Consider the following 17,458-nt stretch of genomic DNA (forward strand, 5'->3'; position numbering starts at 1 on the left):
TCCATAAAAATAATAATAAAAAAAGGATAGATTTTTCAATAAATCCTGGGGAGATTAAAATACACATGTTTACTTGTGTGGGAAACAAAATATTGCAAATACACACACACACATAATGAGTTTTGGTTTAGGGGCCTAAACTGTGTGTGTTGTGAAGAAAAAGGAAAAAACAAATAGTGCAATCATGACCTAAATGGATTCATATCATTGAAATACCATACATCCATTCATCCATCCATACGATGAGTTCATAATCTCGCTAGAAACATCATTTAAAGGTTTTTCTAAAACAAAACAACATCCCATCCATCCATCAGACATTCACAAAACATATTTGATTGGCCTGACTGGCGGTTGACCGTTGTCTGTGCATTTTTCACATTAGTGGAAATCTAATTTCTGCTAGCAAAAATTGAATTCTTGTCAATGCTCTATTGTCCAGTGGTTGGCTTCCTCCCTTCTCATCCCTTTAAACGACAGCCATGGTAGCCGTTTTCTTCATTTTTCACTCTTTTCTTTTCGTCCTTCCCTATTTCCCCTCATTTATTTATTTTCATTTCCCTCCCCATCATCTCCATCTTCCTTCTTCCTTCATCTTCACTACCAACTTTCTTCCTCTTGTGAGCTCTTCCCATCCTTTAAAACCACCATTCATTTTGGGCCATGCATGATCCTTGCTATTCATTTTTCTTCTCTAAGGTAATTGTTTTTTAATCTCTTTTCTTCTCTTTCGAATGATGTCATGGTTGTCCATATTAGTCGCGATTCTGGCTCTTCGGGGCAAATCCGAACTGTTGGAATTGATAGGGGTGTACTTAGGCATGTGTAGGAACTTAGTTTGGTGAGAAATGCTCTCCACAATCTCCTGATCTGATCAGATTGCTCGTTGGGCCCATCACAGCTGGTCAAAAAAAATTTTAAGGCCCTTTTGGGGTGGGCTCAATGTAGCCCCTTTATCATTTCAAGTGGGCCTCTTTTTCTATGATCAGACCCTTGTCAGGTGGATCTAGACCATTGAAAATGAGGGAGATGAAAAGTTTAAGTGGGCCACACGATAGAAAACAAACGGATGGAAATGCTGACAGTTGAAATATTCCCTGGTGTTTATATGCCATCCAACCGTTCATCAGGTGAAGAGAAAATAGAAACATGGGCCTGATACAAACTTCTCTGGCACCAAAGAAGGATTTAGTGGTGTGGGCTCTCTTAGTTTTGGATCTTCTCATGCTTGGCTCATGTTGTAAAATGACCTGGTGAAACGATGGGTGGAGTCGGCCCGAACACTGCGAGTTACGGCAAGTGGCGTAGGATGCAGATTGGGTACTAACCCCACCTATCCATAGCCTCTGAGGGGTCGCCATGATCTTATAGGTTTTATCCACACCATCCATTGATTTTGTCATATCATTTTAGGATGAAAGCCCAAAAATGAGTCAGAACCAAGGCTCAAGTGGACCACACCACAGGAAGCCCACTGTGATGGTTAATTGCCATCCAACCTGTTCATAAGGTCACATAGACCTGGATGGAAGGGAAAATACAAATATCAGCTTGATCCAAAACTTCTGTGGGCCCCGAAAAGTTTTCAACGGTTGGTGTTTAATCCCCACTGTGTGGTCCACTTGAGCATGGATGGGCGGTGTGGATAAAACCCATACTTTATGATGGTCCCTTAGAGCCGTTCCTAGCTAGGGCCGGGCAGGGGTAGTACCTAACTTGCGTCCATCCCTATCACTGGCTCCCTGTGCCTAGTCCTGGGTGCGTTTGAAGAATCACTTGTAAAACGAATGTTGGAAATTTAGCCACGTAGATATCCTCTGGTGTAAGAATAATCGAGACCACATTCCATGGTTCTTGGAAGGGATGAATGGATTAGATGGTCCACCTCATGGGAAGCTCCAATGAGGTCGAGCTCTGTGGGCCCGACCATGATGTATGCTGGACATCCACACCCTGCATTTGGTGGATCCCCTTTGGTCATGGGATGTAATAAAAAATCAACCGTATATGAAACTCGGGTGGGAAATCATGTCTACAACATCTAAAAGCACTTGTTGGGGACTGCCTACCTTTTGGAATGGTATGAAATTTAGTGTAACCCTTCATCTAAGTGGGACACATATAGCAGATGGGTTAGATGTCTGAAACACATCTCAGTTGGCTCTGCAAATAATCAAGAAGTTTTCTATGTGTCAGTGTCTACTCTCAGCAGTTGTGTGTGGCCCACCTGCAGTTGTGTGTGGCCCACCTATTTTTAGGCTTATGGAAGATTGCATCTAATAGATGGTGTGGATGTCCAACACACATAACAATTGGGCCACAGAGCTTGAGCTCATTGGAAGTTCTCATGAGGTTCCACTAGAGTTGGACATCGGACTGAGTCAGAGCAGATTGGGTCCAACTTGATTTGGTCTAAAATTTACATAGGCTCACCTGAACTCGATCCGATCTGAGACCGAGTCCTGGACATCTGACTTGAACCGATCCGATGCACGGTTGGCCTAATCCGAACCGAGTCCGACTCGATCAGGGAAACCGAGTCGGATTGGGTTAGGTATGATTTAGATCGAATTTTTTAACGGTGAAAATCATTATCCTTGCTGCTATTTTCGGTGTGGCCCATTTGAGCGATGGCATGAAAGAAAATCTCCAGTAGTCTATATGACTAACGAATGCCCTTCGTGCGTGTGGCCCTGATGTCCCACATGCGTGATCTCTTCATGCGCTGTGAGAGGAAGTTCGAAGCATTTCTCCTTTTTACAAAACCTCGCTGGGCGCGAAACATCTCCCCTCGCGATTAACAGGCTATGATGGGCCAAAACCCACCAAAGAGGAGCCCCACCCAGCCCTCCGATGATGCAAACACATCTCCCTTTCAGCGATGGACCTCCTCTGTGGGGCCTACCCTATGCTGCAAACTGAAAAATAGGCCCCACCTGATCCTGCAAACTGACAAAAAAAAAAGAAGCAAAGCACGCTCCACTGCTTTTATTCCACTTCTCCTCGTCCCCACCTTTTCCTTTCGTTTTCTTTTCTCCCTCTCTTTTTTCTCCTTCCCTTTTAAAAACCAGACAATGCATTCATGACTCTGTAAGTGTTGACGTGCTGTGCACGAAAGTGCATTGATGTTGCTCGAAAGTGCAGTTGTGCACAGTGCATTGCTGTATTGACGTTAGCACGTTCTGTGGGTCTGATCATGGGATATGTGTTATATCCAAACCGTCCATCCATTTGGCGAGTTCGTCTTAAGGCTTGAGATGAAAAATAAGACAGATCTAACTATCAAGTGGACCACACAAATTGTTTAACGGTGAAAATCATTATCTCTGCTAGTATTTGTGGTGTGGTCCAGATGATCCTCGGATATTATTCATTTTTTGGATAATGCTTTATAATGATCTCTAAAAATATATGAACGGTGTAGATATAATAAATACATCACTGTGGGGCCCATATAACTTTGATCTCCTTTGAACCGTTCGTACAACTCGGAGCTCGAGGAGCGTCAGTACTCGTCTTCAGACGACACATACCTACAGCAGCTATATAGTTGGTGTGTGGTACACCAGCAAATCCGCTTCCGTAATGGCTCTTTTATCGTACTGAGTAAACTCTGTTAGGGCCCACTGTGAATGCATGTGGTTTATCCACTCCGAATCGGGTTTCGGATCGAATCTGTCCGGATTGACCACGATCTGAACTTGATCCGAAAAACATTCGGATCTGAATGACCCAACTCGATCTGTACCGATCTAGGCCGTCAGTTCGGTTCGGATTGGGTTAGATCCACCGAATCGAGTCAGACATGCCCAGCTCTAGTCCCAACTCATGAAACCTTTTCCCTATGGAAGCTAGACATGCCTTACCATGCGGCCCACCATGATACATATATTCTATATCCACGCTGTTAATCCATTTTGCCATATCATTTAGATCATGAGCCTAAAAATGAGATCCAATTCTCAAGTAGCCCATGCCATAAGAAATAGTAGTGATTGGCTGTCTTATCATTAAAAACTCCAACGACTCAATGTATGTTTCCCTAACGTTTATTTGTCATTCAAAACTTGTTAATGGGGTCACGAAGTGGAAAAATTAAAAATTAGCGTGATCCAAAACTTTTTTGGCCTATTAATGGTCAATCGTGGCTATTTATCGGCTATTTATTTCCTATGTAAGGTTTTTGTGGGTGGACGTATACTCTCAACGGTTGTCTATGGTGTGGCCCACCTAATTTATGAGTTGCATGATTTTTAAGCCCATGGTTTACCATGGAAGGGTGTGGATGTCTAACACACATAACAATAGGGCCCACAAAACTTGACTTAATAGGAAGCTCTATGGTGGGCCTAAGAGGTTCCTTAGGGTGAATGTCTTCATTCCTATTATTTCCAAGGTCGTGGCTTACTTGAGTTTTGGATGGGTCTAATAATTCAACAAATATACTAACATAATGTGCTACAATTATTGGACCAAATGGATGTCACATAAACATGAACATGTTGCCTACACATTTTGAGCCTACCTTAAGTAGAGGATAATGATTCATCTCTCTTCTCGTAAAACCAAATGAAAATAACTGAAGGAAAAGTTGAAGAAGGGACTATTTGAAGACATCAATTACAAAAAATTAAAAATAAAAATAAAAGAGAACTAAATAAGATTATATCATGGACTTGGAAATAGTGCTGCTAGAAAAGCTATGTGAACCTCAGCATGACTGACGTGTTTTATCCATGTTGTTCATCTATGGTACATTTTATTGCATGAGCCCAAAAATAAGATAGATCCAAATCTCAGGTGGACCATATCACAGGAAACCTAGATTGAACACCCACCATTAAAAACTTTATGTGGCTCATTGTAATGTTTATTTACCATCCAACCTATTGATTAGGTTACACAAACTTGGATGAAGGGGAAACACAAATATCAATTTGATCCAAAACTTTTGTAACTCCCAAAAAGTTTTTAAAGGTGGTGTTCAATCAATGTTGTTTCATATAGTGTGGTCCACTAGGGATTTGAATTTGGCTCATTTTTGGATTCATGCCCTAAAATGAGCTGGAAAAATGGATATAAATGACATGGATAAAACACATACATTAGGATGTGGCCCACATAGCTTTTAGAGCAGCACACAGTATTAAGGTGGATGTTGTGTGCTACATGTCATGGATGATTTAGTCTGGTTGGACCCCCGGAGGACCCAAGCTTTCTAAGTACTTCAATCTCGAGGAGCTCTATCGGTGTCAATGGATAAGCCCTATTGGTTCATCGTCGAGTTCCATCAATTGTTTTCCATGGGGCCTACCTCAATGTATGTGTTGTACATCTAAGTTGTCCATCCATTTTCTAATTCATTTGGGCCCAGAAATGACCCTCAATGTATGTGTTGTATATCTAAGTTGTCCATCCATTTTCTAATTCATTTGGGCCCAAAAATGACGAGGAACTAAATATGAGGTGGGCCACACCACAGGAAATGGTAGTAATTGACTCTTCGAACAAACAAACAAAACAAAAAACAAAAAACTCTTTAAAAAAAATTGTGGGCCACAAAAGTTTTGGTTCAAGCTGATATTTATGTTTCCCCTTCACCTAGGTCTATATGACATCGTCAACAGGTTCGGTGGCAACCAAACATTATGATGGATCCTACAAAGTTTTTAATGGTGGGTGTTCTATGATAATTATTTCCTCTAATGTGGTTCACTTGAATTTGGATATGTTTAATTTTTTTTGGACCATGCCCTCAAGTGAGCTGAAAAAAAAAATGTATGTATGGTGTGAATATACAACACATACATTGAGGTGGGCCACAGGAAAAGATACGACGGAACTTCATTTTAAGGCATGATTTTGAAAATTGAAGCAGATAAAAATCTCAAAATATACCACACCATAGGAAGCAGCGGTGATTGGACTCTCACCATTAAAAACTTCCGAGTGCTTACCATAAATTTTCTTTGTCATCCAGCTTAATAAGATCACCCAGACCCAGGCGAAGGTAAAAAACAAAATATTAACTTGATCCAAAACTTCCTGTGGCCCACAAGATATTTTGAACGGTCAATCACCACTATTTCTGTAGTGTAGTCTACCTAAATTTTAGATATACTTTTATTTTCATCTCATGCCTTAAAATTAAACGAAAAAAATGGATGGACGGCGTGCATGTACTGCAAGTACATCAAGATAGGCCTTACGGCTAGGGTCATACCGTGTTGGGTGAGGTCGGTGCCGCACCTAATACACTCTCGCCCCCCTTCCTATGTAGCTAAATCCAGCTAGAATGGAAAACGGGCTTAAATTTTAGGCCCGAGCCCGTTCCTTTACGCTGATACCTAAGCCAGGTACACCTGTCCTGAGTCAGCCCGGCCCACTGAAAACCCTAAAAGGGACCGGATTAGGTGCAGCCACAGCCACACCCAAGACGGTGCGGCCCTTACTGTGGGTCCAGATGGATGTATGTGTTATATATATCAATGCCGTCTATCCGATTTTCCAAATCATTTTATAGCATTAGCTAAAAAAGTTAAAGCAGATCCAAATCAAAGATGGACCATACTATAAGAAATACTGGTGATTGAGTTTCTTACCATTAAAAACTTCCTAGGGCACATTTAATGTTTACCTAATGTTTATTTATCATCTGACATGTTGATAAGGTAACATAAACCTAGATGAAGGGATAAAATGATTATTAGCTTAATCTAAAGCTTTTGTGTGCCATTATAAATTGTTAATGGTCAATCACCACTGTTTTCTACGGTGTAGTCCATCTGAGGTGTGGATGTAATTAAGTTTTAGTACCTTAACGTAAAATAATCTGGGGAAACAGATGGACGGTGTAGATATAGAATACATGTATCAAGGTGGGCCCCACTGTAAGTGCCGCACCATCTTGGGTGAGGCCTACGCCGCACCTAATCCGCTCTACCTACAAAACCACAGCGATTTCGTCGCTTTTCTAAAGAACGCGGATTTCTCGAGCCCGTGATAAGATCGAGCAGGTCGAAGCTGTGCTGAAGATCGATGCGGGCAACTCATTTCTTCTGCTGTGATTCTAACGATTCTGCTTACGTGATGTTCTATTCGGAGATCGAACGTATAAAGAAGAAGCTACTCGAGATCTCTTGGAGGAGGTCGGTTTACAACGTTCAAGATCTTGGCGAAGCTGGACATGGAACAGGTTTTATGGGCGGAAGATCGCGAGAGCAGAGCCGAGCTTCATTACCAGAAGAAACACGAATCGTTGGTTTCTTTCAAAAAGATGTAGAAATCATGGTGGTGAGATTGATCGAGTGCGATTGTGAGGCTCGGCGATGCGTGGTTTCTGTAGTTGGAATGAGTGGTGTTGGAAAAACTAAAAGAACATTCTGCGATGGACATTGATCAGCTTTTTATGTGGATAGCTAGATCTCGTCTCCACAGGCTACGACTTTTAAGAGAAGCCGAGAGCTGGGAATTGTTTTGTAACAAAACATTCTTAGAAAAAAATATCGGCTGCCTCCAATATAAAATGTGGAAAAATGTCATGGTCTACCTCTTGCAATTGTTGTCATAAGAGGTCTCTTATTAAGGAAAGAAAAGTTTTCTTACTGTTTAGAGTGACCGAAATATTGGAGGAAGTTGCAGAAGATTGCCTGGAGGAGCTAATCTAAAGAGATCTAGTTCAAATATTGGAAAGAAATTCTACTGTGAGAGTTAAAAGCTGCCGAATCCATGATATTATATGAGATCTCCCTATCTCAAAAGCCAATAAAGAAAGATTTCTCAACGTCCATCATGCAGATAGATTCACTCTCTCCATGTAAAGCACGCCGGCTTGCTATTCATCATGGCATCTGTAAGCACACTTTTTAAAACTGCTCTGCTCCATACTTTCATTCCATTACATGCTTCAGCTTAGACTTAGAAATGCTTGAAAGAATCAAGAGAAATTTCTTTACAAAGACTGTCAACAAATCTCAAGAATATTAACTTTGATCCATAAACATCTGTCCTTCAACTTAAAGTCATGCTTTCTCTATCTTGGACTTTTTCTAGAAGATAAGTTATATGCCAGGAAATTAATTGAATTGTGGGTTGCAGAAGGACTGTTACGGTTCAGAGTGGCTGAAACATTGGAGAAAGTTGCAGAAGATATCTTGGATGAGCTAATCCAAGAGGTTTAGTTCAAATAGTGGAAAGAAATTTAATTGGGGGAGTTAAAAGCTGCCGAATCCATGATGTTCTATGAGATTCTCCATCTCAAAAGCCAAGGAAGAAAGATTTCTTGACGTCCAAATTCTCCCTCTCCATGTAAAGCACACCAACTTGCCATTCATCCTGACATCTGGCATCTGTAAGTACACTTCTTTAAACTGTCATGCTCCATACCTTCATTCCATTATGTGCTTTAGCTTAGACTTAGAAATGCTTTGAAAGAATGAAGAGAAATTTCTTTACAAAGACTTTATACAAATCTCAAGAATATTAAGTTTGAGCTATGAATATCTGCCATTTTAACTTGAAGTCATGCTTTCTCTGTCTTGGAGTTTTCTAGAAGACCATGAGTTCTCTCCATGGGAAATTGATTGAATGGTGGGTTGAAGAATGATTCTTATTGTTCAGAGTGTCTGAAATATTAGAGGAAGATGCGAAAGATTGTCTGGAGGAGCTAATCTAAAGAAGTCTAGTTCAAATAGTGGAAAGAAATTCCATTGTGGGAGTTAAAAGCTGCCGAATCCATGATATTCTATGAGATCTCCCCATCTCAAAAACCAAGGAAGAAAGATTTCTCAGCGTCCATGCAGATAGATTCACTCTCTCCATGTAAAGCATGCTGGCTTGCTATTCATCTTGGCATCCGTATCCGTAAGTACACTTTTTAAAACTGCTTTGCTCCATACTTCCATTCCATTACATGCTTCAGCTTAGACTTAGAAATACTTTGACAGAATCAAGAGAAGTTTCTTTACAAATACTATCAACAAATCTCAAGAATATTGACTTTGAGCTATAAAAATTTATCCTTCAACTTAAAGTCATGCTTTCTCTATCTTGGACATTTTCTAGAGGACCAAGTTCTCCACCAGGAAATTAATTGAATTGTGGGTTGCAGAAGGACTCTTACGGTTCAGAGTAGTTGAAACATTGGAGGAAGTTGCAGAAGATTGCTTGGGGGAGCTAATCCAAAGAGGTTTAGTTCAAATAGTGGAAAGAAATTTCATTGGGGGAGTTAAAAGCTGCAAAATTTATATTGTTCTATGAGATATCTCAATCTCAAAAGCCAAGGAAGAAAGATTTCTCGATGTCCAGATTCCGTCTCTCCATGTAAAGCACACCAACTTGCTATTCATCTTAGCATCTGGCATCTGTGAGTACGCTTCTTTAAACTATCATGCTCCATACCTTCGTTCCATTATGTGCTCTAGCTTAAACTTAGAAATGCTTTGAAAGAATCAAGAGAAATTTCTTTACCAAGACTTTCAAGTCTCAAGAATATTAAGTTTGAGCTATGCAAGTCTGTCCTTTTAACTTGAAGTCATGCTTTCTTTGTCTTGGAGTTTTTCTAGAAGACTATGAGTTATCCACTAAGAAATTGATTGAATTGTGGGTTGTAGGAAGATCCTTACGGTTTGGAGTGGCCAGAATATTGGAGGAAGTTGAAGAATGCTTGGAGGAGCTAATCCAAAGAGTTCTAGTTCAAATAGTGCAAAGAAATTCTATTGGGGGAATTAAAAGTTGCCGAATCCATGATGTAGATCTCCCCATTTCAAAAGCTAAGGAAGAAAGATTTTTTGGCATCCATATGGGGACATTCTCTCTCTTCATGTAAAGCACACCGACTTACTATTTATCCTGGCATCCATAAGTACACTTATTTACGGACACATCTTTAAACTGTTGTGCTCAGTGTTATCAAAATTGTACAATTCATATCGTATCGTATGGATCTTCGTACGATTCATATCATATTGTATGGGTCTACAATTTGAATCGTACACCCTAATCGCAAATCCCAAATAATTGTATGATAATCGTATGAATCGTACGATAATTAGATTACATAAATGGGCAAAAAAATTAGTTAAAAAATCAAAAATTTAAAATTTTTACTCAATTTTTTCTTCCTTCTTTGTACCCTTTTGCTCATAAAACATGAAAAAGGCCTCCCCTAACAAATATACCCTCATTTTTTTTTTTCCTTTTGAGAGGGAGAGAGGCAAGAGGAGATTTAGGGATTTTGACATTAAAAAACCCAAAACAAAGACATCAATATACTATTTACAATGCAATTGAATGCCATTTTTTCTAACATCATTCTACACTTAAGAAAGGTACACGAGAACAAAATTATTAAAGGACTCTTGTATGTTTTTTAAGGTAACTTTTTTTAAAAGACAACAAAAGAAAACAAAGGTAAAAGACAAGAATCCTTTAATATCATGATATGTATTCCAATTACCATATAATTTTCTCAATTGATAATATTATGTTATGCATTGATTTTTTGGTACATGTTGATGGGAAATGGATGATTAATGAGTTTTTAATCTTTTTTGATTTACTTTTATTTTTTCATTTGTTTTTTACATGTATAATTTTAAAATCAGAAAAAATCTTACAATTTGCAATTCGATATGATTCAACCCCTTTTATGATTTGCGATATGATAACGATTTTGATAACATTGGTTGTGTTCCATATCTCCATTAATTTTACATACTGAACTCATGTACAATAGATATACACATATGTGGCCATTGGCCTTCTTTTAATCCATTTGATGAGTTGAAATTGTATTGATCCTGACTTTGTGTCTTTCTTTTCTTTTCTTTTTTTTTTTTTTTTGCTTGTTCTTTGACCAAAATTTTTACCATGTATTTAAGGATCGAAATTTAAATAAACTGAGCTTCTCAACTGGGAGGGAGGGTAGACTAACTTGTGCGCCTGCGCACACATATATTAACTCGAGAAAATGTGAAGCTACGCAGGAGTACATAGATAACATTCACACATACCATTATGTATTTTCTTACACTTCCCCTCAAGCTGGATCATGGATATTGATCATGCCCAACTTGGAACTCATAGGAAGAAGATGATGCAGATTGGGCCACCTCAAACACAACATGATTGGAAATGATTCTTCAATTGCTTCTTCTCTGTATATTGTTCCTGCCTGTTGAATCTTCTCCTCAAATAGTAAGCCAAATAAACTCAACAACCATTGAGCCACTAAACCACCATTAATATGCAAAATCCTCTCATTGAGACATGTACAAAACCGCACAACAAGTGAGTGAACTACACCCACAACTAATAACAAATGTTTAATAAAGCAGATTCACATCAGTTCCATGATCGGGAGATATCTCCACTGCTGAAAAAAGAAAACCTTCACTGCTTGAAGGCTGATAATATCAGCTGCCTGACTTCACAAACACAACAAAAATCTTTAGATCAATCAGCTCTTTAATATCTTGCGTGGAAGAAGAAGGACGAATGGTGATGATTTCCTGAGTGGAACAAAGCAGGAGAGAGAATGGAGCGGTAGTATCTGTCCATCAGATATTACCACTCTGAATCAATGTAGAATGAGAAATAAGGAGATAAGAAATGGAGAAGAGGAAGGCGAGATGTTAGGGTGTCGGGGTGGAACTCAACTAAAGCAATCAACTAATCATCCTTTATTATAGTAAACTTATTTCTAATGAAACTAACTACGGTTGATGACAAAAACAAAGATGCCAAGTGTGTCCACTTAAAAATGTTTCTTTTTTAATTCTTGCAAATGTTAAATCCGAATCATGTGCGGACTTAACAATTAGGTTCATAAAAGTGAGGTATTCTGATTTTTTTTTTAAAATTTTTTTTGTTTATTTATTTATTATTTATTATTATTTTTTTAACACAAACATGAAAGGTAGTTATCATTATAGAAGAAGATTTGCAGTTTTTTTTTTTTTTCTCTTGATGATTGCTTGCATGGAGGATGTACAATTTCACAATAGCATGTTTGTTCTGAATTTTCTTGCAGTTAGCACAAGTACTGACCTGATTTTGTATCAGCTGTTAATCACTTGAATTAGATACTGCTTCAAAGATACAAAGGCAATGCTTTCTCCATTTCTTTGTATTCTATTTTGGAGGGTTCCAATTGTTCTAATGCCGGATTGAAAATTTTCTTGGCATGTCCATCTTCTATAAGCTTTCTTTTCATAAAGCTTCTAAGGTTCATTTTAAAATCTAAAACTGAGTTCGAGGAGCCTTACATCCGAGCCACCGCTCCTGCTTTGGCATCTCGCACCTGATTGCTTGCACTCAAACTTCCTGACATTTTAAGAGCAGCTGCATCCCTGCTCTGCACCAAGTCTACTTGCACGTGTTGTGCAAACACAAGTTTGAAACACGTGTTTTTTTCTCAATTCGGATATATTTATTTATTTATTATTATTTTTTTTAAAAATCTCCCATGTTGAAAATTTTCATAGTTGGATTGAAAATGATTTTATTATGGCATTTCGAGGATGGTGTTGACTATGCTTCTTTCTTTCAAATGATGGGATTTACACTTATTTTCTCGAGTACTGTGGCAAAATAGGAATCTAATTATGGTTTCTACTGGTGTTTTTTTTTATGTTTTAGGCTGGATGACTTGGACTCTAGATTATCCTTGGCGTCTTATACAGGCGGAATGAATAGATGCAGATTCAGTATTGAGGGGCTAGGTCATAAATCCAAAACCCCATCAAAATCCTTTAGGAGAGGAATGAAAAAAGGATCTCAAGGCTTAAGTCACTTGGTCGATCACTTCGCTTCGGGGTTTCTAGTGCTGTGTTTCCGGAAGATCTCAAGGTCTCGGAGAAGAAGATATTTGATCCTCAAGATAAATTCCTTCATATAAGGAATAGGCTTTTTGTCATATCTTGTGTTCTTGCTGTCGGTGGATCCTTTGTTCTTGTATTTTCCAGTTGTCGATAAATAAATCAAATTGCCATAGTGCGAACTGTCATTGACGCTTTTTATGTTATTCGCATGGCTCTTCAATTCCGGACAGCTTAAATCACTCCATCTCGAGTTTTTGTGAGAGGCGAACTTGTGATAGACCCTGTATTTGAGATGGTACTATATCATCAACTTTCTTGCCGTGCTATTGTTTTAGGTTGTTGTTTTCTTAATGTCACAGTAGTCTGCATGCCTCTAGTTGCATACCTCCCCACACATCCTCATCACATACACCCACACCCACACCACATGTGCACTCAATCCCATTATCTCAGTGTTGAAATAGAGTCTGTCTGCCATGGAGCCATGGAGCTGGACCCTTGTAGTCTAAAATGGCTATTGCAAATTTTTTTCATACATTCTAAAAGTGTCTTATATGGTTCCTTATTTCTTTATAATGTTGAAGTTATCTCTTACCCAATACTAGTTAAGCCTCAAAATTAAATAATTTACAGGAAATGCTACCGTGAACCATACATTTCTTTGATCTCTATGAAATACATTTTCTACAAGCAAGGGCTGTCAACGGGCACTTGTTTCCATGGGCACCCGAGATTGCCAATTTGATTAAAACAGGTTTGTATTCTAAAAGTATACCTATTCTAAAATCAGGCCAGGTTCACATCCATTCTAGTTAACCTGGTTAATGAGTGGATTGGCTTGGTATTTATTATTTTTTACTTTTGACATTTGAGAAATAAGCCAAAAAAATGCAAAGGACATAGGGAAGTGACATAGAAGACCAAAATGACATATCCAAACAGTGTCATATTAGTGACTAGTTTTTGTCTTCAAGCAGAAGTTTTTCGGCGACTTGGCTAACCTTGGTCTGTGCATGACCGGTTGGATTTCTATGTTTTATTTTCTTTTGGAAGAAGAACCAAAACCCCCTTCACATTAGTTTTTCAGACTGATTGCCCCAGCCTTTTAGTTTTGCTCCACAGGGAATGCTTGAACCCTTGACCTCGTGTTGAAACTCCAGAGAGTTTATTACTTACTGATGCACAGCAAAACAAGTTCTTGTGCGAGCTCCACCCATTTGCTGAGTTGCATAAGTATCAATGTTAGTTCAATTCCTCTTTTTGATGTCTTTTTGAATCTCTCTTCATTGGGGCTTTCTTCTACAAATGCCCAGGCCTGATTATCATGTCCTACTGAACAAGTGGCCCCGCGGCTACGAAAGCAATGGACTGGAAGAAACAAAGTCACCAACATACATATCATTGGTGCTTGACGAGTGCTTCCACCATATTCTATGCCAAGGCATCTACATGGAGGAGCCCACTTCAGGAATGACCTCAAAAAGTCACAAACATCACGAATGAATGTTGGCATGTGTACATATTTATTCATTGGATTATATTGAGATTTTAATTTTTAAAATTATTATTATTATTATTATTATTATCTTCGTGTAGATGTCGTAATATATATTTTTGATCCAAGCCGGTTGTCTAACAATAGAGAATTTAATGTTTGACCCCTTCCTATCGAATATCGGAGCTTGTATTTTTCGAACCATTGGGTGGGCCATTGATTGAAGGGTGTGGGTTGGCCATGTCGAATGTAAAATGGGCCCACCAAATCCTTGTCCGGATCATTGATCCATGGCCTCACTAAGGTCCAAAACCTAATTGAGTAGACATCCTAAAAAAATCTCATGGATTGAACGATACTTTTTGGCCAACTAGGTAGCGGTTAGGATCATATATCTGACGGTTAAGATCATTCTGTCACGGATATCTCATGGATTACCTACAAGTTTCTTGCCGGAGCTTCCTGCAACGGGAAGCTAGGTGGGGCCCATTGATGATGTTTGTGAGGAATCACCTCATCCATCCATCCATTTTGCTAGATCATGTCAGTACATAGGCCACAATGAAGGAAAAAACGGGTAGAGAAATGAGCACCGTTGAAACCCTCATGGGTCCCACTATGATCTTTATATACCATCCATATCGTTAAAAAGGTCATTTCTACGTGAAAACACAAAATCATTAGCTTCATCCGAAGCTCTATGGCCCCATGAATGCCAACGGTGGACATTCAATCCTCACTGTTTCATGTCTTGCGGTCCACTTGAGTTTTGGAACTGCCTCATTTTTAGGTCCATGTACTAACAGATCTGGAAAAATAGATGGATGGGCTGGATTCCGGACGCGGATTTCCTGCGCAGGAAGTTCCTGTGCTGAGAATCTAGGTGGCCCCCACCATGATGTTTGTGCGAAATCCACTCCGTCCATCCGTTTTCCGAGTTCATTTTAGGATGTGTGACAAAAAATGAGCTGTATTCAAGACCCAATGCAGGCCACACGGGAGGAAAAAGTGTGACACCGTTGAAATATCTGCATGGCCACATAAGTTTTTTTAATCAGTCTAAGATCTTTTGTTTCCAAATCATCCAAGTGGGAATGGCCTTATAAACGGTTTGGATAGCATATAAACATGAAGGTCGATCCGAGGAGAGTTTCAACGGTAGGCATTTCTTTCCCCAGTTTTCCCCATGGTGTGGCCGACTTGGGTCTTGGATCCAGCTCGTTGTTGGTCGAATGTCCTAAAGTGAACTCGTAAAACTGATGGACGGGGTGGATTTCTCACAAAGTGGGCCCCACCTAGATTCCCAGCGCAGGATCTTCCTGCGAAAGCCTTTCCCAGGAAATACGCCTCCCCCAATGGACAGTCCTTATCAATTGGCATTGACCACGTGTCCAATTTCTGTGGGACCTTGATTAGGTGGACATCGGATCTATGACTTAATATGCCAAAATGAAACACGTGTCCGAGATCTAAGCTTTCCATCTTATTTGAAACAATTCCTAGATATTCTGCCGGAAAAAAATCAGGCGGCTCCAAATCTACAATGCAAAAATTAACGGTCGAAACGATTTCTACTAGCAATCGTTTTATTTTGAATGATGTGGTCAATCTGAGGTATGAAATGACCTGATTTCTAGGTTTAGAAGATCTAAGCAATGTAGCCCACCTGATGGATAGAAAACTCAGATCTTGCACACGTGTGCCTGCAGGTTGATGGGCAGGCGCTCACACGCGTGTGGAGTTAGCAAATTTCTTATCTTAGCAGGATCTAATTTTGAAGGGATGGCCCACAAATGTGGACAAAGCTCCTAAAAATGATGGAAGGAGATTGTGTCCTGCCCCTGCCTGGACAGAAAGGCAGGGGTTTTATCCACGCCGTTCATCCATTTTTCCAGATCATTTTAGGGCATTAGCTCAAAAATGAGGAAGATCCAAGGCTCAAGTAGACCACACAATGGGGATTGAACGTCCACCATTAAAAACTTATTGTGGGCCACAAGTTTTAGATCAAGCTTACATTTGTGTTTTCCCTTCATCCACGTCTATGCAACCTTATGAATAAGTTAGATGGCAAATAAACATCACGGTGGGCCCTATGAAGGTTTCAACGGTGGTAGATTCCTGTGGTGTGTTCCACTTGAGCCTTGGATCTGCCTCATTTTTTAGGCTCATACCCTAAAATGATCTGGAAATTTTGATGAACGGCGTGGATAAAACCCATACATCAAGGTGGCCCCCACGGAGCCCCTGCTAGGACCAACTTCCATCCAGGTGGGGGCAGTCTCCTAAACATGGTTTAAGAGCGGGCTCATCATGGATGAGAAATGGCCCTAAATTGCATACCGAAGATAGTACGACCCAACAATCTCATCCACAGACACATAATCGGACAAAGAAATCTGTTAACGGTTCAGATTCAACTAGCAGAAATCAAATGACTGGATGATCAGGATCGTGACATTTTCAGTATGTGGGGGAAGCGGATTAGGTTTTTCAACTATGGGCCCCACCTTAAAGAATGTGTTGTATATCCACGCTGTCCATCTGTTTTTCATCTCATTTTTAGGACGTCATGCCAAAAATCGCAAATCCAAATCTTAGGTGGACCACACCACTGGAAACTGAGACGATTAACCATTAAATCTTAACGTGGGCCATAAAATTTTTGGATCTAGCTGATATTTGTATTTTCCCTCCATCTAGGTCTATTTCATCTTATCAACGGGTTGGATGGCAAATAAACATCACGGTTGTCCCTAGGTGGTTTTTTAATGGTGGACATTCAATCACCACTGTTTCCTATGGTGTGGTCCACATGAGATTTGGATCGTCTTATGTTTTGGGACCACGAACTAAAATGATCTGGAAAAACGGATGGACGGCATGAATCTATAACACATTCATGAAGGTGGGCCCCATGGTCAGGGTAACACCCACTAATGCGTGACATGGGTAACATCTAATCTGCTCCCATCTGTGTGCCATCGGAAGTGAGCGGCATACGTCTTGTTTGGTTTGTAAGCAAAGCAACCCTGTTATGGTCCAGAGTCTCCAGACTGCTGAGTTATAGAGTTCTAATGCATCAGAGTATTAATGGGATCATGATCTGATGATCCAGACCGTTAATCTTATGGTCCTTTAG

At 39.7% G+C, this 17,458-nt stretch overlaps 1 protein-coding gene across 13 annotated transcripts; it reads left to right on the forward strand.

Moving 5' to 3' along the window:
* The first annotated feature begins 6,373 nt into the window (after nt 1-6,373).
* Nucleotides 6,374-13,140, forward strand: LOC131221120 (disease resistance RPP8-like protein 3). Of its 13 annotated transcripts, none has more exons than XR_009159001.1 (6): nt 6,792-7,852; nt 8,098-8,350; nt 8,620-8,862; nt 9,110-9,368; nt 9,612-9,822; nt 12,640-13,140. XR_009159001.1 is itself a non-coding variant. In XM_058216247.1 (2 exons), the coding sequence occupies exons 1-2, from the start codon at nt 9,506-9,508 to the stop codon at nt 12,896-12,898; spliced, it is 576 nt and encodes a 191-aa protein (XP_058072230.1). In that variant the 5' UTR covers nt 9,375-9,505; the 3' UTR covers nt 12,899-13,140. The 13 variants fall into 13 exon arrangements, 1 of the variants encoding a protein (XP_058072230.1); XR_009158998.1 differs by having other exon boundaries at nt 6,797-7,852; nt 9,110-9,364; XR_009158997.1 differs by lacking the exon at nt 9,612-9,822 and having other exon boundaries at nt 6,806-7,573; nt 7,678-7,852; nt 9,110-9,364.
* Nucleotides 13,141-17,458: the final 4,318 nt, after the last annotated feature.

This window comes from Magnolia sinica, chromosome 12, assembly GCF_029962835.1.
Source record: "Magnolia sinica isolate HGM2019 chromosome 12, MsV1, whole genome shotgun sequence".
In the NCBI taxonomy this organism is placed as follows: Eukaryota; Viridiplantae; Streptophyta; class Magnoliopsida; order Magnoliales; family Magnoliaceae; genus Magnolia; species Magnolia sinica.

What these genes read in the sequence shown, in the direction of transcription:
- LOC131221120 (XM_058216247.1), top strand. Translation starts at nt 9,506, where the DNA reads ATGCAAGTCTGTCCTTTTAACTTGAAGTCATGCTTTCTTTGTCTTGGA. An exon ending in GGGACATTCTCTCTCTTCAT is followed by an intron (nt 9,823 to 12,639) that starts GTAAAGCACACC and finishes TTTATGTTTTAG; the next exon opens with GCTGGATGACTTGGACTCTA.